Below are 22095 nucleotides of genomic sequence, written 5' to 3' on the forward strand. Positions count from 1 at the left end.
CAGCAGCAACCAAAAGAACAGCAAGATCGATTGGTTGCATCGCAAAAGCCATCTCTTCACTGTGAAGGGGAGGGTGGGGGAGATGAAGAGGAACACATGTGGAGGTTAAGGAACACTGCTTGCCCGTACCACATCAACAGTCACTGTCCATACCCCCCAATTCCCCCAGCCACATGCTCCCCACAATCACAGCTCCTTGAAAAGTTGAGAGGCTGCAGCAGTGCAATTTGCAAGCGCTTTGTGCGCATCCTTCAGCTAAAGTGCGCTCGGATCCAGCAGCACCGCAAGACTCGAGGTCAGTGCTGAGACTTGGGTCCATGCTGCAAGTCGGACATCGGAGACCCCGCTGAGAAACAGCCCCCCAACCCCCCACACACTCGCAGATCTGCCACTGACCTGAGAAATAAAATGGCTGCAACGAAAGGAGCAGCAGAGAGCCGTCAGACGCTATGGACTTATCTCCTCACTAACCCTCACTGATGGAGCGCCCGAATTGGACTTTTATGCAGCATGTTTTGCGCCAGTTCGGGATTGGCGAACGCGGTGATAAAGGGGAAGTGCTGGTCAAGTTGGGCGTGCAGCCCATTAATTCCATTTAAATGTATTCAAATGCCATTTGCTCTGTATGAACATCCCAGCATCAATGCTCTGTCTGCTAGATTCCATTCTTTGTCTTCTAGGACAAAGAATGGAAGCCAACAGACAGAGCCACTGGGTGGCATAGTGGCACAGTGGTTAGCACTGCTGCCTCACAGTGCCAGAGACCTGGGTTCAAATCCAGCCTCGGGTCTGTCTGTGTGGAGTTTGCACATTCTCCCTGTGTCTGCGTGGGTTTCCTCCGGGTGCTCCAGTTTCCTCCCACAGTCCAAAGGTGTGCGTGTTAGGTTGATAGGCTTCCCCTAGCGTTAGAGGATTAAAATCGCAGCGTAAAAATGTGGGGTAATGTGAATAGGGCCTGGGTGGGATTGTGCTAGGTGCAGATTCAATGGGCTGAATGGCCTCTTTCTGCACTGTAGGGATTCTATGATATTGAAATTATGGCAATAACTTTTTTAATTTTGTGAGAGGAAGTAAGGAAGCTAACTTTTGAAACTGAATGAGACTCTGAAATATATCGAATGGCAGCATAAGCATCTTGTTGATTGGAGTATTTGCTCCTGCACTGGACTGACTCATTCTTTCCTGCACTTGCCTATGCCTCATTGATGTCAATAGCTGATTTTTCCATATCATTGCTCATCAGCAAGTTCCATGTTTGCTTACCTCAAGACATGAATCGCAATATTGACCATCTTTACTGTCATTCTAACAAGAGGTAAATTGGGATTTCAATTCAGCAATTATTCACACAGGCATGTTTTTACAAGATAAAAAGCATTAAAGCAATGATCAATTTGTGTATTTTTGTGGCTTGTGCCTTTGCATTCTGTGGAGCGACAGTGGACAGGATCAGAAGAGGCAGTGCCCAGAAATGAAGGTAACATAGGGCCCTACAAAATATAAATCTGCCCCTGAAAAGAAGGCTGCTCACCACCACCTTCTAAAGGGCAATTTGGGATGGGCAATAAATACTGGCCGAGCCAGTGAAACTCACATTCCATAAAATACTACAAAAATAGACACAGTCAAGCAGACGGAGCCAAATAGAATGGATTCTCTATGTTCAAGTGAATAAAGTTCTGATAATCCATGAGTAATGTCAGTTAGACAATCAGACAATGAAGAGATGGTAGTAAAATTGAGAATGCTGGTTGAAAGGTAAAGCTGTACATGATCAACACACATATGAAAGCTGACTGCAGATAATGTCAGAAAACTAAGTGACCAGGGGAAAGCAAGGTATGGAACAAGGTATCCAGAGGCAACTATGTTGGAAATCAAATTATTGCTGAAGGTGCACTAGTTCTATTGAGGCAGATGGGAGCAAAATTAAAATTGGGAAGTCATCTAGATGGATGTGAACTACAAAGAAAAGATAGTTGAGGAAAATGAATTTTAGTGAGTAGCATAATAACAAGTAGGGAAATCATAGTCATTGATGACTTTGACTAAAGCAATATTGGTATTATGTGCAACTCAAAGAAAAATGTTGGAAGACAGAGGATGTACTAGTAAGAAAACTGGAAGGATTTTCCCCCCGTGCATGGGATGTGAGATGGATGACATAAAAGGAGAATTAGATAGTGCAATAATCTAGTCAATGACAAAAATCTAAGGGATAGTAGAAGTGAGTATTTATGTGCATGGTGAGGTTGAAAGAAGCCAAGAGGCCAAGGATGTCAGCGAAATGGTGCTGGGGTGTTCAGGTGAAGAAGAGAAGTCATTCAGTGCAGAGGTTAAAGATAAAGAATAGAGCAGAGATCTCAACAAAAAATGCCAGAGAAAAACAAATGATGTATTGTCAGTCTGTCAGGTGATTGAGAATGTGCAAATTGGTTTCTCACCCTGCAACTTAAGGGTATGTAAGCAAGAGATGACAGCCGGACAGAGAGGTGGGACAAGTCAGGTGGTGCAGGAGTCCTTTGAGTGCATCTCATTCTCCAAATGTTTTCCAGTTCTGAATACTGGTGAGAGTGATGGTTTCTCTGGGGAGTACAGCCAGAGCCAACCCCACAGCACCAGAAGTGCTGTATGTGAGGCGAGGGGTGGGTGACTGGGAGAAAAATGGGAAAAACAATCGCAATGGAGGATTGTACAGATAGGGCAACAGATAGCTGTAGATGTGATTCCAAATGGTATGTTGCCTCCCAGATGCCAGGAACAAGGATGTCAGAGTGGCTGCAGAGCATTCTGTAGGGGAAAGGTGAGCAATCAACGGTTGTGGTCTGAATTGATACTAATGACACATGTAGAAAGAGGAATGAGGGCCTGAAGACAGATTTTAGGGAGCAAGGAAGGAGACTAGCAAGCATGACCTCGGAGATAGCAATCTCTGGATTATTGTGTGCCATGAGCAAATGATGATAGAAATAGGAAAATAGACCAGATTATTAATGGATAGAGAGATGATGCTGTAGGGTGTTCTTTAGTTTCTTGGGCATTGGAACTGGTTCTGAGGAAGGTGAAACCTATACAGGCCTGAGGGCTGTATTTGAACAGACCTGGGACCAATATCCTGACAGTTTGGTTTGGAAGTGCAATTGGGGAGAGTTTAAACTAACAGGGCAGGGAATTGGGAACCAAGGTGTAGCATTCAAAAGAAACAAAGTGTACAAAAAACTTGGAGAGACATATAACACTTGACTGAGAAATAGCAAGACATTAGGTGGGTCAGAGTAAGAGAGCCTAATAGGTTCACAGTGCATGTAAAGAAACACACAAAGTGTGGCAAATATAATTGGTGAGCTGGAAAGGATGAGATAGTTCAGGTATAATTGAGGTATATTCCCATGAGGGAAAACCAATGAACAAATTCAGAGCTTCTTGGTGAAGCAGAAAAAAACTTGCATATTATATACCGGGCGGCATGGTAGCACAGTGGTTAGCACTGCTGCTTCACAGCTCCAGGGACCTGGGTTCGATTCCCGGCTTGGGTCACTGTCTGTGTGGAGTTTGCACATTCTCCTCGTGTCTGCGTGGGCTTCCTCCGGGTGCTCCGGTTTCCTCCCACAGTCCAAAGATGTGCGGGTTAGGTTGATTGGCCATGCTAAAAATTGCCCTTAGTGTCTTGAGATGCGTAGGTTAGAGGGATTAGTGGGTAAATATGTAGGGATGTGGGGGTAGGGCCTGGGTGGGATTGTGGTCGGTGCAGACTCGATGGGCTGAATGGCCTCTTTCTGTACTGTAGGGTTTCTATGATTTCTATAGAAGATAGGTTGATAATGCACAAGAACCAGGCCAAAAATATAAACTTCAGAGGGGACATGAAAAAGGAAATAAGAGGCAAAGAGAGTATGAGAAGAGACTGGCAGCTAACATAAAAGGGAATCTAAAGATCTATCCATACAAAATAATAAAAGTGATATCTAAAAAGGAAAAGTGTAATTAGAGTGGGTATTAGTTCTCTAGAGAGTAACTCTGAAGAATTGATAATGGGAAATAAGGAAATGGCAGATGCAGTGAATAAATATTTTGTATGTCTTTATTACAGATGACATAAATAACATCCCAGAAATAATTGTAAATCAATAGGTGAAAGAACTTAAAACAATTACAATCCCAAGAGAAAACGATTAGAATGAAGGCTAATAAGTTCCAAGGTCCTGACGAACTTCACCTTAGAGTTTTAAAATAAGTGGCTGCTGAGACAGTTGATGCATTGGGTTTAATTTCCAAAATTCCCTAGATTTTGGAAATGTCCCATCAAATTAGAAAATAGCAAATGTAACTCCTCTATTCAAGAAATAGAGGGAGACAGAAAGCAGGACAGTCAGCCTAATATTTGTCATTGGGAAAATTATAAAATATATTATTAAGGAGCTTATAGCAGGGCAAAGAAGAACTTGCAGATGTGGTGTACTTATATTTCAAAAAGGCACTTGACAAGATAGCACATCAAAGGTTACTACAAAAAATAAGAACTCATAGTATGGGGAGTAACATATTAGCATGGATAGAGGATTGGTTAGCTGCAAGAAGACAGAGAGTAGGCATAAATGGGTCATTTTTGGGTTGGCAAGGTGTGGAGTGCCACAGATCCTGAGCGCCGGGGTCTCAACTATTTACAATTCATATCAATGATTTAGATGAAAGGATTGAATGTATGGTTGTAATTGTAAACTGTAAATTTGCTGATGACACAAAGATAACAGCTGAAGTTGTGAATCTTTATAAAACACTGGTTCAGCCTCAACTGGAGCATTGTGTCTAATTCTGGACATGGTACTTTAGGAAGGATGTGAAAGGTGCAGAAAGGATTTATTAGTGTAGTTTTATGGAAGACATATTTCAGTTTTGCAAATAGATTGAAAAAGCGGGTCTGTTCTCCTTAGAAAAGAGATTGAGAGGAGATTAGTAGAGCTTTTCAAAATCATGAGAAGTTTAGAGAGAGTCGATAGAGAAAATGTTCCCAATGTCGGATGGGCTTACAACAAGAGGACACTAATATGAGGTAAATGACAAAAGAACCATAAACGACAAGAAAAAAAGCATTTTTACACAGTGGGATCTAGAATACACTGCCTAAGAATGGGGTGGAGGGAGATTGTTATGGCTTTCAAAAGATAATTGGATAAGCATCTGAAGGGAAAAAAATCAAGGGCTATGGGGAAAGGTTGGGGGAATAGGGCTAGTGGAGGTATTCCTGCATAGAGCTGGCTCAGACACCATGGGCCAAATAGACTTCTTCTATGCTGTGAAAATTCTATGATTTTTAAAAGAATAGATGCACTACTCAAGAGTCAGGTTTCCATTTGCCGAGGAGTCTATAGATTCATTTGTGATAAAGTCATGTCTGGGAAGGAAATAAAAATTCTGGAGTGTAACATGGAACAGCTGGAGCTTCAGCACAGGAACTGAACAGAATTAGAGGACATTAATTGAATAGGGGGGAGGTTTAGAGTGATCTTTTCTGAGCAATGATGAGGCAATTTGGGTCGCTGCTCTGGCACAGAAGCTTTCCAATAAAGGCAGTTTGTGAATCTGAATATCTCAACTAAAAATGACCAAATGCAGGAAAATTGAATGTGATTGCAGACGCCTTGTCCTGAACTTGAAGAAACCCAGTTAGAACTGTTCGGATTATCTAGGCCAAGGCTAAGACAGTGAATACAGATGAATGTGGGGTTTTTTCTGGTTGCTGTTTTATATTACATTTTTATATACCTGATAATAAAATGAGAGCGAATCTCATTTCATTCCTCCTGGAGCAGAAATGCCATTAAGGCACACCTTTTTATTTTTTGAAAAATGGTTTTAATGGTTTTCAGTTGAGGGCAATTGAAATTCTTGAATTTTTTAAATAAAAGCTTTCAAAAAATAAAGAGTTGTGACTTCATGACAGCTGCAAAGGAAGATTTAATGGCATGGGAGGCATTGAAGCACATTGCAGGAAAAAAATGGAGAGAAGGGAGGCAGAGGCAGAAGTTATAGTTCATGAAGAGAGTAGAGAAATTCAAAAGGCAGCCAGCAGAAGTATGGACTTCACAGGAACACCCCAGGAAAAAGAGCAGGAGTAGACCAAATGGTCCGTCGACCCTGGTCTGTTATTCAATACAATCATGGCTGTTCTTGGGTTTCGACTCCACTTTCCCACCTATTATCCATATCCCCTTTATTCCCAGAGACACCGAAAGACTGCCTATGCCAGCCTTAAATGTATTCAGTGATGGAGGATCTACAACCCTATGAGGTAGACAACTGCAAGAGTCATAATTCAATGAAGCAATTTCTTCTCATCTCAGTCTTAAATGATCAGCCTCTTATCCTGAAACTATGCTCCCCACCCCACCCTGTTTTGGATTCCCCAACCAACGGAAACAATTACTCAGCATCCACCCCATCAAGCCCCTTCAGAATCTTGTATGTTTCAATGAGATCATCTTTCATTTTTCTGATCTTTGGAGAATATCCCAAGGACCATTTTAGTGAACTTTAGCTGTACTGTCTCCAATGTAAGTATATCCTTCCTCCCTCAAACATGAAGATCAAAACTGCACACAGTATGCCGGATGTAGTCTCACCAAAGTCCTGTACAACTGTAGCTAGACCTATTTATTCCTGTAATTCAGTCCCTTTTCATTAGAGGCCATGAGGATGTTAATTTAGTACAAACTAATATTGAATTGCAGGCTGTTTTCTATTGTAGTCTCAATCACTAGCTCAAATTGAATACATTTGAGATTCTCAGAACCAACAGAGATGGAAGAGTTTCATCTCAATAATCTAGATTTGATTCAGTCCAGACTAGTGAGATGAAAACCCAGTATCTTAGTCTTTTTCATTCATTTTTACTTCAGGTTTCTTGGTAGAAACATAGAACATAGAAAAACTATAGCACAAAACAGGCCCTTCGGCCCCACAAGTTGTGCCGAACATATCCCTACCTTTTAGGCCTACCTATAACCCTCCATCCTATTAAGTCCCATGTACTCATCCAGGAGTCTCTTAAAAGACCCGATTGAGTTTGCCTCCAACACCACTGACGGCAGCCGATTCCACTCGCCCACCACCCTCTGTGTGAAAAACTTCCCCCTAACATTTCCCCTGTATCTACCCCCCAGCACCTTAAACCTGTGTCCTCTCGTAGCAGCCATTTCCACCCTGGGAAAAAGCCTCTGAGAGTCCACCCGATCTATGCCTCTCAACATCTTATATACCTCTATTAGGTCTCCTCTCATCCTACGTCTCTCCAAGGAGAAAAGACCGAGTTCCCTCAGCCTATCCTCATAAGGCATGCCACTCCATCCAGGCAACATCCTTGTAAATCCCCTCTGCACCCTTTCAATCTTTTCCACATCCTTCCTGTAATGAGGCGACCAGAACTGAGCACAGTACTCCAAGTGGGGTCTGACGAGGGTCTTATATAGCTGCATCATTATCCCCGGACTCCTAAACTCAATCCCTCGATTGATAAAGGCCAGCACACCATACGCCTTCTTAACCACCTCCTCCACCTGCGGGGCCGATTTTAGAGTCCTATGGACCCGGACCCCAAGGTCCTTCTGATCCTCTACCGTACTAAGAGTCTTTCCCTTTATATTGTACTCCTTCATCCCATTTGACCTGCCAAAATGGACCACTACGCATTTATCTGGGTTGAAGTCCACCTGCCACTTCTCCGCCCAGTCTTGCATCCTATCTATGTCCCTCTGTAACTTCTGACATCCCTCCAGACTATCCACAACCCCACCAACCTTCGTGTCGTCGGCAAACTTACCAACTCATCCCTCCACTTCCTCATCCAGGTCATTTATGAAAATGACAAACAGCAAGGGTCCCAGAACAGATCCCTGGGGCACACCACTGGTGGCCGACCTCCATTTAGAAAAAGACCCATCTATACACACTCTCTGCCTCCTTTGGGCAAGCCAGTTCTGGATCCACAGGGCAGCAGCCCCTTGGATCCCATGCCCTCTCACTTTTTCTAGAAGCCTTGCATGGGGGACCTTATCGAACGCCTTGCTAAAATCCATATGAACCACATCTACCGCTTTCTCTTCGTCAATGTGTTTAGTCACATTTTCGAAGAACTCCACCAGCTCGTAAGGCACGATCTGCCTTTGACTAAGCCATGCTGAGTATTCTTGAGCATACTAAACCTCTTTAAATGCTCATAAATCTTGTCCCTCAGGATCTTCTCCATCAGCTTACCAACCACTGAGGTTAGACTCACCGGTCGGTAATTTCCTGGGCTATCCCTATTCCCCTTCTTGAAAATAGGAACCACATCCGCAATCCTCCAATCCTCCGGCACCTCTCCCGTCTCCATCGATGACACAAAGATCATCGCCAGAGGCTCTGCAATCTCTTCCCTCACCTCCCACAGTAACCTGGGGTACATCCCAACCGGACCCGCGACTTATCTATCCTGATGCCATTCAAAGATTCCAGCACAACCTCTTTCTTAAAGTCCACATACTCAATCTTTTCAGTCCACCGCAAGCCCGCAGTACATCCACCCAGGTCCTTCTCCTCTGTGAAAACCGAGGCAAAATACTCATTAAGCACCTCTGCCATTTCTACTGGTTCTGTACAGATTTTCCCGCCTTCACCTTTTATAGGCCCTATTCCTTCACATCTCATCCTTTTTACTCTTCACATATTTATAGAACGCCTTAGGGTTTTCCTTAATCCTACCTGCCAAGGCCTTCTTGTGACCCCTTCTGGCTCTCCTAATTTCCTTCTTTAGTCCCTTCCTACAAGCCGTATACTCATCTAGATCCCTATCTTTGCCAAGCTCTCTGAACCTTTTGTACGCTTTCCTTTTCTTCTCGACTCGGTCCCCCACAGCTTTCGTGCACCACGGTTCCTTTAACATTAGGTTTTACAGTCATGATCGTTTGAGTACATGGAAAACAAAATGGGGATTATGTGTCTCCTGGGGATAAGCTGACTGCCTCACTAGCCTACGTGTCTATATCTGCTGTTTTACCTTGAGATGAAATTAGTGAGCAATAGGTAACCAGAAAATGTATAATCCAAAAATGTGAATATGGGAAGCAATCTTACAACTGTGAAAAGCATAATTGCAAAATGTTTTGTAGATATATAAAAAGGTTGGCTTTAGAGGAAAGTCTTGAGATGCAAATTAATTTTCAAAAGTTCTTTCATGGGATGTGAGCTTCAGTTGTCCATTCTTAATTGCCCTTGAGAAGATAGTGGTAAGCTGCCTTTTTGAACTGCTGCAGTCCAGCTGGTGCATGTAGACCCACCACTGCTGTTTGAAGGAATTTTAATCCCTCCATAATGATGTAACAGCACTATAGTTCAAAGTCAGGATGGTGTGTGGCATAGACTGGAACATGTATGAGGTGGTACTTCTATACATCTGTTGCCTTTGGCCTTTTAGGCGGCAGAAAGGTTTGGAAGGTGCTGTTGAAGGATATACTTGGTGAGTTACTACATGCACTTTATATTTTGTATACAATCGTGTCACTGTGTTTCAATGATGGACTGAGTGAATGTTTCACTAGGTGAATGTTTAACTAGGTGGATCGGGTGCCAATCAAGTCAGCTGCTTTGTCTTGGATGGTGTCAAGCCTCTTGAGTGCTGTTGGAGCTGCACTCATCCAGGCAAGTGGAGAGTGTTCTCTCACATTCCTGACTTTGTCTTGTAGGTGATGGACAGGCTTTGGAGAATCAGAACGAGTTACTCACTGCAGAATTCCCAGTCTCTGGCCTGCTCTTGTACTCACAGTATTTATATGGCTGATCCTGTTCAGTTTCTGGTAAATGGTAACCCCCAGAATGGCGATAGTGGAAGATTCAGCAATGCCAGTGAATGTCAAGGGGAGTTAGATTCTCCCTTGTTGGATATAGCTATTATCTGGCACTTGTATGGCACAAATGTTACCTGCCACTTTTCAGCCCAAGCCTTAATGTTGTCCAGGTCTTACTGCATATTGACATGGACCAATCAGCATGAGAATACTAAACATTATGCGATTGTGAGCAAACATTCCCACCTCTGATCTTATGGTAAAAGGAAGGTAGTTTACGAAGCAGCTGAAGATGGCAGGGCCTAGGACTCTACCCTGAGGAACTCTTGCAGAAATATCCTGGGACTGAAATGATTGGCCTCTATAGTCACAACCATCTTCCTTTGTGCCAAGTATGATTCCACTGGTCGAGTTTACCCTAATTCCCACTGACTTCAATTTTGCCAGGGCTCCTTGATGGCACACTTGGGCAAATTGCTGCCTCGATGACAAGGACAGTCACTTTCATCTTACCTCTTGAGCTTAGCTCTTTTGTCCATATTTAGAACAAGGTTGTAATGAGGTCAAGAGCCAACTGGCCCAGGCGGAGCCCAAACTGAATATCAGCCGGCAGGTTATTGCACTTAAAGGAACCTTCCATGACTTTGATGATCAAGAGGAAGTTGATGGCGTGGTAATTGGTTGGATTCGATTGTCCTGCTTTTTGTCACAGGTAATACTTGGGCAATTTTCCACTTTGTCGGGTAGCTGCCAGTGTTGTCACTGTACTTCAACAGCTTGGCTAAGGGCCCGGCTAGTTCTGTAACACAAACCTTCAGCACTATTGCCTGGTTGTTGTCAGGGCCTTTGCAGTGTCTAGTGCCTTCAGCTGTTTCTTCATATTGCACAGACTGATTTGAATATGCTGAAAACTGGCATCTTTGATGCTGAGATCCCTACAGTGCAGATCCGGGGAGAATGTGCAAACTTCAAACAGACAGTGACCCAAGGCCAGATTTGAACCCGGGTCCCTGGAACTGTGAGGCAGCAGTAGTAACCACTGTGCCGCCTCCTCAGAGGGAGATTGAAATGGATAATCCACTTAGCACTTCTGGCTGAAGATGGTTGCATATGCTTCAACCTTTTATTTTGAATTGATGTACCCTTATCATTGAGGATGAGGATATTTGTGGAGCCTTATCCTCTTGTTTGTTTTTTAATTTTACCATCATCATTCATGGCTGGATGTAGCAGGATTGCAGAACTTTGAAATGATCTATTGATTGTGGGATCATTTAACTCTATCTATCACATACCGCCAGCACTGTTTGGCATGCAAGTAGTTCTGTGTTGTAGCTTCACCAGGCTGACACCTCATATTGAGGCATGTCTGGTGCTGCTCCAGACATGCCCTATTGAATTCTTCATACCTTCATGAGGTCTGTCATATATTCTCCCTAGAACTGTTTTGCACGCGATACAATGTAATCAACACAATTGCTCAGAATAATATATATGTATTTTGGTACTGCCGTTTTAACATCAATTTTCTGATGTTCAAATGAAAATAAGGTAGCTAAAATAATTCCTTTTTCTATGTGACATACCTAACTTCTGTTGCACCCCCTGATCATCTGCCTTTTCCTTGGCATTTTTCTTCTTGGTTTCTCGGAAAGCTTTCCAGTTCAATAAAAACTGTCTGGCTGTATTATTTACCTCCTTTCCATCAAGGATCTCTGCAGACAAAAAGGAGAACATCCCATTTTCTATTTTTCTATAAAATATGACGTTGGCTGAAAGCAAACAAATTCCAAAGATGTTCATTTATTTCAATCAATCAACTTCCAACACGATTATGAAATCTTAGCCGGAATAGAATTAGTCTTCTAGAACAATCAGTGACAAAAACAAATTCAATTTATGACTGAATAATTTACAAACCTGCATGGTAAACAAGAATAATTAAAAATAAAATTATATTATAACTATTAAATGCCAAGATTTGTTAATTATCCAGAAACAACTGAATTATTTATCTACCTCTGCAGTGTTATCGTAATAAACACAGTGTTGCAGAAAGCGTGGTACTGTTGCATCAGCAGACAGATAAAACAGTCAATGAAAAAAATTGCACCATCAGTTAATGGAGTGTTTTTGTTTTTGACCACAAAAGAGATCCTTAAGATGTTTCATCTACACAAGTATTGAAAACTGAAATATTCTATAAAAGAGCTTAACTTCTGAGAAGTCTTTTTCTGATGAAGCTTTTATGTAATTTTGAGAAATTGTGCTCTCATCTCTAAATGGTCAAACATCTTATCATTAAGCAATTCTGATTCAAATCTGGGAATTAAATATACTGAACTACATTGATTGTGTAGAATTTCTGATGCATGCATAAAAGTTTGCCAATTACTGATGTTTTCATCAGTGTGCACTGTGTATTGTGATTCCAGTACATCAATCATCTTTCACAAACTAATTAAGTGTAGGAAAGGTCATGCAAATACAAGCATGTTGTATTTGATGGCTGCAATGAATGATTAAATGCACTGAAGTAAAAATATTTTATAAATAGATATCCTAACTCAAGAATAACATTTCTTGGAGAAACCCCATTTTGAGTCTAACTCATTTCAACTTTATTTACAGAATGTCATCTTTAGGCTTCTCTTATAATTAACGTAATGCATAAACTTAATTATTTTACAAGGTAGTAACTCATTAAGGGATTCAGATGTCATAAAACCATTACAGTGAAACTCAATCAATGCATAATCAAACTTTTCCCTCTCCCTATAGAGGCATCTTTCCCAGACAACACAGCCGAGACCATGATCATAGATGTGAATAATGGGCTCAGATTTTACAGCCATCAGTGAACAAATGGTAGTTGCTGTTCATTATTTTTACAGCTACCCAAATCTTTTATCAGGTTGTTACATATCAACTTAAAATAATTAAGTTTATTTATTAGTGTCACAAGTAGGTTTACATTAACACTGCAATGAAGTAATTGTGAAAATTCCCTAGTCGCCACACTCCCATGCCTGTTCGGGTACACTGAGGGAGAATTTAGCATGGCCAAAGCACCTAACCAGCATGTCTTTTGGATTGTGGGAGGAAACCGGAGCTCCCGGAGGAACCCACACAAACACAGGGAGAACATGCAGACTGCCCAGAAAGTGACCCAAGCCAGAAATTGAACCCAGGTTCCTGGCGTTGTGAGGCAGCAGTGCTAACCACTGTGCCACTGAGCCTATTTCAGCATGGTGCCCTTGATAAGAGAAACGAGACCCGTGTGTTTAGGGCAAGCAATAATGTGTTTCTTCAAACAATCATATTCAAAAATTCTTATTAAGACACACAAGCCTCAAAACTTTGGTCCATGTCTTTGTATTTCCAGTACTGTGTTTGCTATTTTGGGTGCAAAATAGTATCCATGCTGTGTGCACATGTCATCATGTAGTCCAGGCCAAATGACATTTTGTTCAGGGTGTTAGTCCAGGCATTAGGAGTGTCAGAAGTATGCAGAGTAGGTAGCTCGTAGTATCATAAATTGCGTAATGCTGATTCTACAGTTTTAGCAATTCCAACCTTAACGCTTCAGCTAATGCCCTCTCAAACATGCACAGTTGAACATGCACTCGACAAGAAGAAACCCACAACAGCATTATTTAAGGCACAATCAATTACTTTCAGATTAATTGATGATTGATTTCTGTTGTCATTGCTAAGAGAGTAGAAATACTATGGCCATGATCTTACCTTCTTGCCCCGCCAGCTGATGGTGGGGCGAACCGGTAAGATTGAGAGAGAATGAGAAATCAGGTTTGCGCCCGATTTCTCACTACTTGCAATCTTACTGGGACCAGGTATCTGGCGCGATCAGCCTCGTGCCCAAAAAGGTCATGAGGCAGACTATATCATTTAAATTGTAATTTGAATGTAATTAGCGAGCCCCGGGATGCTATGGAGTAGGTGTGGAAAAGGCAAACACACATTACCTTTCCAATTAACTCATCCAACCACAGTACCAGTGAACACAACTACAATTCGCCATTTAACAAAAATCCCAAATGTTACCTTTGCCTTCTAATCAACCATAACAGCATCTTCATTGTCACCATGCTGAATTAAAGCCAAACCAAACAACCATTCCAAATGAGTACACTGTCAGTCCCAAGAAAGACATTTTTATTTACTTGCATAAATTTCCTTTATAGTGTTGCTTATGTTACAGTGCCTCAGCAGAATTGGTCACTCATGTTAACTATTAATTTGTTTTACTGATCTATGTTTCTTAAAAATATATATAAAGAGAGACCATCTTCCTTGAATTGCGAGTGTCCCCAATGGAGTCCTCTCCTTTTCCATCGGGGATCTGGTGAGGAGGGTGTTGTGTGTAGTAGTCCCATACAAATGGAGGTTACAATGGTTTGGACTCCCAAACTGCCTGTATTTTCTGCAGCCTTCAGAAGTCCATGTTCCATGTGTATATGGATTGTAGAGTTCCTTTTCTTTTTTAGCTTTTTGAATAAGTTACACTTCAAGTTTTGGCTGCAACTCAGCCTCACACTTCTGATCTTAGGCCCCTGTTGTGGAGGGGGACATGCAAGGAGGATGACCTCATAGTAGGCCAGTTTCTGGGCCTGGTCAAGTTGGCCATTAACATATCTAGGCAACAGCCGGTCAAGAGGGTCATCCGATCGAACTGTCTACCTTTCTTCCACAGCTATATTCAAAGTTGGGTGTCCTTGGAAAGGGAGCACACAATGTCTATGTGCACTTCTGCAGCCAGTGGGCACTATGAGATCTGGAGTACATTATTGGCCCTCAAAACACCATTTTAATTTAATTTGGTACGGTTCCTTTAAATTTTTTTCTTTAATTACCTTCGGCGTTATCAATTGGTTTAACTTTTTAATTGGTTAATTTGTTTGTTTTACTGGTACTCAAGAGTACAAAGAGAGAATGACCCCTTTAAGGGACTATCAATTTAATAAGTTCATTTGTTCATTAGTTTGTACTCTTACGTAAACTACGGAACAAAAATAAAAATCTTCCACGACCGGAGCTTTCTCACCCCACAAAATAACATCCTGATTTAATCTGGTCATTTAAAATCTTTAATTCATTAATCTTTAATTACTTTCCTTCATTACAGTGCCCCTTAGGGGCTATCACTTGGTTTATTGCCTAAATTAGCTTGTTTTTACATTAGCTATTGTTTCAACTCAAAAGAGTATTAGGAGAGGCTAAACCTTCCTTGGGAGCCATGGCTCCAAAATTTGAGGAAATTCCCTCTGCACAGTGCAGAGGATTTTCTGTAAGGGCTGCTGCTGCATACTTCACGTCTTCACCCTTGCCAACCATTCAGACATGTCCATCCTGCCATCCAACAGTAGCAGGGTTCCCCAGTAGAAGATTTTCTATGTGGGGGTGTTCCTCTTTTCCATTGAACTAGCCTCCCATCCATTGACTCTGTCTACACTTCGCGCTGCCTCAGCCAAGCAGCCAGCATAATTAAGGACCCCACGCGCCCCGGACATTCTCTCTTCCACTTTCTTCCGTCGGGAAAAAGATACAAAAGTCTGAGATCATGTACCAACCGACTCAAGAACAGCTTCTTCCCTGCTGCTGTCAGACTTTCGAATGGACTTACCTTGCATTAAGTTGATCTTTCTCTACACCTCAGGTATGACTGTAATACTATTCTGCACTCTCTTGTTTCCTTCTCTATGAACGGTATGCTTTGTCTGTATAGCGCGCAAGAAACAATACTTTTCACTGTATGTTAATACATGTGACAATAATAAATCAAATCAAATTGAGTATTTGACATGGGGGGTGTTGCATGCAGTGATTCCATACAACCATAGGTTACGATGGTTCATGGACTCCTAGGCCTGTATTTTCTGTGGCTTTCAGGGGTCCATGCATATGTGGGTTGTGAGAGATTTTCAGTTTTCTGAAAGAGTTACTCAAGTTTTGATTGCACTTCAGCCCCTGGCTTCTGATCTTTGGGCATCCGGTGCACAGTGGGGCAAGAAGGGAGGAGGAACTCCTTGTGAGCGTATTCCTGGGTCTGGACAAGTTGGCCATTAACGTATGTATGTGAGATATATCTTGGAGAGGGTATATGTAGGGTCGCCCAGTAGGTTTGAAGCCTTTCATGGTCAGTAGGCACAGTAGGGACTGGGGTGCATCATGGGCCCCCAAAATTACATTTAATTTTGAGTGGTTAACTTTCCTTCAAGATTTTGAATTTAGTTACAGTGCTTTAGGCGGCTAATACTCAAATTTGATTTGTTAATTTGACATTTGTTTCCTGGTGTGCTCAAAAGATAATAATCAGACATATACTTTAATCCTGGGGATTTAGTAAACCATAAGAGAGAGGATCAGAAAGAGTGGGAAAGTCTAGTTAAGATGATAGGGTGTGGGAAGACAGTGGTTCCTCAGCATGATAGTCAAACTATTAAGGCTCACTCATCTCTGTCAATCAGGATTGATTATAAACTTTCAGAATATGAGCAATTAATAGAAGGTGATCAGGCAGGATATATCTCACATACTCAAATATTTGAGTTATGAGGAACAGAATGAGGTAGATAGGGGCTGGATGATGATAGACAAAGTGCTACCGATGCATAGAACAGGACTGTTCTACCCAAATATCAACTGCCTAAAGTCAGTACAAGGATAATGTACACACCAGGAGAGCCCAATGAACGGATCCACAAGTGACTCTGGGATTAGAAAATGATCACATAATGGTGACAGAACCTCTGATCATGGGAGGAGGGTTTCTGTAGCAATGGCCCAGAAAGAGATAGGAGGGTTATCCTAGAGTAGAGACCATAGCTTGAAGAGGCTAATGCAATAGGAACACTACGAATCCTTACAATCAGAAAGTTTTGGTGGTTGCAAACAAATTAGAACAAGACAATTTAATTAGAGAGGTCAAACAAAGAGTTGGATAGTTGGAAGGAATTTGGTGCCTACTCTGAAGTGCCAGGTTGGGGACGGACAGCCTTACCACACTGTATATATGGAAAACAGTATTCACAGATGGGATGTGTAAGGCTAAAATGAGACTAGTGACACAGGGTTTTTGAGAGAGACTTGGAGATCAAGATGTAAGAATGGATTCCTCTCTGGCAGGAAAAGTAACCTTGAGAAATTTCTTAGCTCTGGCCACATCCATGGGAATGTAGGCTGATTGCTATAAAAGCTGCATGTTTGCAGGGTGAAAAAATTCAAAAACATGGTTTTTGAAGCAACCTAAAGAAGCAAATGACATAGCTGGGAAGCTCTGGAAATTAAGCAAATGTGTTTATGGACTGAATGAAGCATCTATGAATTGAATGATGCATTAAGGGTTTGGTATTTCTTGGTTAACTCGGTCCTGTTTGGCTGTACTCAGATGAAAGCATATTCAGCAGTGTTACACTGGCATCACAAAAATAAACTTTCAAGCATTTTTATGATGCATGTTGATGATTTCTTTATGGGTAGGTTCTGTGGAATTTGAGCAATTTGTGATAGATAAGATCAAAGAAGAATTTAAGATTGGAATTCAGGCTTCAAGGGCATTTAAATATATAGGCTTAGACATTAATCAGTATAGGTTCGGAGCAACCACGAATCAACAATCATATCTAGAAAATGTTACAGGAATCACAATAAATTGGTCTAGATCATCACTGAAAGATGATTTTGCATCCAAAGAACAAACAGTTAAGAAGATTGACTGGACAGTTAAATTGGCTATGTACTCAGACAAGACCCACTACCAGTTATGTTGCATTGGAACTTAGTGCCACGATGAAACATGCTATAACTGAGGACGTTTTGAGGCAAATGAAACATTAAAGAAATTAATGAAATCCAGCTCTGATGAAAGGTCATCCAGACTCAAAAAAAGCATCTTGATTTTGAAACATATTGGTGTTCCTTCATTGTTGAGTCAAACTTGGGGACTGTAGGAATACCTTTGCTATCCAGACTGCAGCTGTATTATTCAATGAAATGATGTTTATTGCTATGGAGGCAGCAAATTGCTACATTGTTTTTGTGACTGGAAAAGACAAATTCAAAATTGCACCATCACCCCCCCCCTCTTAATAAAAAATAAAGCTATTTCTATTTTGCCTAATGGAACATTGAAAATAACACATACTATTTCTTACCTAGGCTTGTAGACATGATTATTATTTTGTCCCTGTATTTTGCTTTCTGGCACACAGGGTTTCCACTCAGGTTTAGATACCAGAGTTTTTGCCACTGGCTCAATGCATATTCCAGTTCCTGGGTTTGTGAATAAAAGAAGATTTCAATATCTGAAGTTTCTACATTCATTTTTGCTCAGTTTCTTTCAATAAGGTGCTTGTTAACTTACATAATTTCTTCATTAAAATTAGGAACCTTTAAAAAAGTTTTTTTAATATAAAATATTACATTGATAGCTACAACACAAATAGTATATATTGTTCTATAATATTTGTACAATGCATTTGTACAGATAAATAATCAGATGTATACACTTATTACTTATTATATGTTAACCTAAGAAAGATGTCAGTGTTGTGCAATAAACGTCCCTCAAAAAGCAAATTCTGTGTTGCAAGTACTTTAAGCATGATTTATTTTATTGTAAATAACACATAAATAATAACTGCAAATGTTCTTTTACTTGTTTTTTCTAAAGCCAGATACAAAGTTTAAAAAGTGCACAAAATAGGCAAATATACTCATTCATCTTTGAGCAAAGCCTGCCCAAAGAAGCTTGGTTGATTTTTCTGACAGTTAACTGAGTTTCAAACAAGACAAGTGTCTCAAGAAGAGTGTTTATCTAACAGACCATTAGTCCTAGTGGAAATATGATTACCCTTTGGGCTAAGTTTTATTGTACATTGCCTTTCTGCCTCTAATAAACTGGTTCCATTTTCCAACTATTCAATAATCAGTTCTAAAGGGACTTCCTTTGGGGGTTTTCCTTTGCTTTGATAAATGATCGTGTCATGCTCGTCACTCAGAGGTCTGCCACAAAATACTCAAGAGCAAATTATATTCAAGGCATGAGCATCAACTGGCTCAGCCAGCGCTGCAGCAGACTTTTCTTCAGCTAATGATGGCTAGTTATGAACCTGTATTTGACCACTGTGCTCCGATCTTTATCTTGCCTGTCTTGCTCAACTCTGCTAACTGCATCTATAGACACCAATTTGTCAACCAGCTGACTGTCTGTCATAATCTATTTAAGAAATCTATAATTTTTTTGCTTGTTTCTGACTAAGTTGTGAGGGGGATAAATTTATCTTTCTGATACAATCGCCAGCCAAATCAAATTTGTGACAAGGTTGTATACATTTAATATCTTGGAAAAGTATTGAGTAACAATACTTTTGTTTACAATTTTATTTAAAAATATTCAGAGAAACCTATTAGTTTATGTTTTTGCTTGCTATCTACCATTGTCATTTAGTTCTCATCATAATATGCATTAAGAAAATTGGAGAAATATCTTCCCGTTTAAAGGCAAATAGTAATATTAATCAACTAGGTATTCAAAAGAAATAATCCTATGTTCTGTATCACTGAGAGCTTCAGCAATAACAATGGAAAATGGTTGTACAATTAATAAAATGGTAACTCAAAATGCACTTTGCAATATATCTCCTTGATAATCTTTGCAGTTTCTAGTAAAAGATGTGGATAATTTAAGAGCCATATCAGTATCAGGTTTGAAGGTATTTAATTTTTCACCTATGTTCTTGAGATTGTGATAGAGCTTAGCTATAACCTTCTTAAAATCAGTTTTTGCAGTTTACAAAAAATTGTTCTTTTCAAACATAAAATGGACCTTCTTACATCACTGTTTGGGAGGTACTGTGATAAGTCCCACATTAACCTTGTATAGGCCAGACTCTCATACTACATAAACCTCCTCCATCTCCATTTCACTCCATCCCTCTCTCATTCCTTTCACTCTTGTCATTTCCTGTAATATGTTCTTTGTTTTATCTCCCACTGAATGCAACACCATAGGAAATCAGCTAGAAATATATTAAGAATGGTTAATAACATGGTTAAAATGTTTTAAAATTATTTAAATTGGTACAGGTATCTGCTTTGCTTTAACATTTTAGCCAGAGTGATTGTAGAGGAATGAGGATAAGTATTAACAAAGACAGCTTTGAATCTGGAGACAGAAAATGATAAACACCCCTCATTGATTAAATTAAATTTTACCCCTTCCCACCACCGAGGGAGGCAAACGTTACCTTATTGTCCCATGCCATCAGATGAGATAATTGCCAGGCCACTCCCACTGAATAAGTCTGCCAACACCTCAAGTAGTTAGGTAGTTTCCCAACCTTTACTTCCCCCATACTCTCTCCTGCTGCTACTCCACTTCCTCCTCTTGGCCCACACCCTCCCTCCCACCCCATTTCCCACATCCCTCTTTTCATCCACCGGCCATCTCCACTCTAATCCTCTACCACTCTTCCCCATTCACCTAGAAACATAGAATGGTTGCAGCACCGAAGGACATTCTGCAGCTATATGTGAGAGCAACTCAGCCAGTCACACTATCCCACCTTTTCCCCTAGCTCTGCAAATGTTTTCTTTTCAAAAAATTATCCAATTTCCTCCTGAATGCCACAATTAAGTCTGCCTGCACTACATTGTCAGGAAGTCCATTTCATATCCTAACCATGCACCGCATGAAAATGTTTTTCCTCATGTTGCCTCTGGTTCTTCAGCCAATTATCTTAAATTGGTGTCCTCTTGTCCATGACCCTTCCATCAATGAACACTCTCTTCCTATCTACTCATGATTCTGAAAACCTTTGTCAAATCTCCTCTCAACATTCTCTTCTCTAAGATGAACAGTCCCAAATTTGCCAATTTATCTTGCCTCTAACCCTGACTGACCCGAACACTACAAGAAATGCCATTGACGAGTTAAACTGTACATAGAATGCTGGATAGTTTTACTCCTATTTATCAATTGCTGAACTGAATTTCAGAACCCATCACACAATTCATCGTAACTTTCCCTTTCATCTGCATTATTTTGTTTGTACCTATGATGATATGCATATTTTTTTTTGTGTTATTTATATATTCTACGTAAGTAAGGAAAGCTGTGAATGCGTGTGTGCAGGGTTAATCTAGGAGTCAAATTTTGAGTCAAATTGTCTGTGGAATTTGCAATGAGGCCTTATGGTAGGTTTAATTTACAGGCAAACAGAGGAGGTTTGAAATTTAGATTTGAGGTTAAGTGTTGAAATTGTTAGGCAATGACTGAATTTCAAAAAAGGTTCAAAGGTGACCAGAACATTTGCATCTTACAGGGGATTTGAGTAAACGGGCAGACATTTCAAATTTTATTGATCCAAAATAGAGATAATATGGAAACATGAAAGGTTTTAGTATTTGGAGAATCTAAATTTAAAAGGATTTGTGAAGACAATGGAAGGTGAAAAAAGTATTTAAGCAAATAGATTATCAGGTGGAGGGGAGTTGATGTGGGGGGAAACCCACTGAAGACCAGCTTCTTTGTGGTGGAGTATGCTGACAAGCTGTGAAAGTTGTGAACTGAAAAAAGGAACTTGTGAAGCAGTTTGTTTAAATATGTCTTTGGAAAACCACATTAGTGTGTTTCGGTTCTGGGAAGTCATAGATTATTGGCTAAATTTTCCCAAAATTTGTCAGAATGTCAGGCTCCAAATGAAATCTGACATGTTTCTCTCCAGAAATATAGCAGAGTTCTCAGACCAGATTGTCTGGCACTTGGTGCACAGAAATCTGGGGGCATGGTTTATGCCTTCACTCTGGCAGAGCAGGGCCTGATAGATGCAGTGCAATCTTTAAAGGGCGCTACAATCTGCATTTAAAATCCATGTTTAGCTCCCCCCTTCCCGAACACCACCACCCCACAGGTACGTAGGACCAACCCCACAAGCATCAGGGTGACCCACCCCCGCCACATAGATTTGGGGGAGGGGGGGTGGGGGGGCACTCTCCCCCTTCACAACAATGCTCCCACCCCCTCCTAAAGTCATTGGGGGTCTTGCCTCTCCTATTTAAGTCATTGGGGCTCTCCCACAATATTTCATAGAATCTCTGCAGTACAGAAGGAGGCCATTCAGCCCAATGAGCTTGCAACAACAACAATCCCATCCAGGTCCTATCTCAGTAACCCTACATATTTACTCTGCTAATCCCCCTGACACTAAGGATCAATTTAGCATGGCCAATCAACCTAACCTGCACATCCTCGGAG

At 40.9% G+C, this 22095-nt stretch overlaps 1 protein-coding gene across 1 annotated transcript in view; it reads right to left on the reverse strand.

Moving 5' to 3' along the window:
* The window catches only part of ppp1r42 (protein phosphatase 1, regulatory subunit 42), a 54346-nt gene that overhangs the window by 11700 nt on the left and 20551 nt on the right, over positions 1 to 22095 (reverse strand). The window contains exons 5-6 of the mRNA XM_078217091.1: positions 17993 to 18110; positions 11405 to 11533 (exon numbers count right to left, since the gene is read on the reverse strand). Coding sequence (XP_078073217.1) covers positions 11405 to 11533; positions 17993 to 18110 — 247 coding nt within the window. The remainder of the gene's footprint in view (positions 1 to 11404; positions 11534 to 17992; positions 18111 to 22095) is intronic.

This window comes from Mustelus asterias, chromosome 7 (assembly GCF_964213995.1).
Source record: "Mustelus asterias chromosome 7, sMusAst1.hap1.1, whole genome shotgun sequence".
Taxonomy (NCBI): Eukaryota; Metazoa; Chordata; class Chondrichthyes; order Carcharhiniformes; family Triakidae; genus Mustelus; species Mustelus asterias.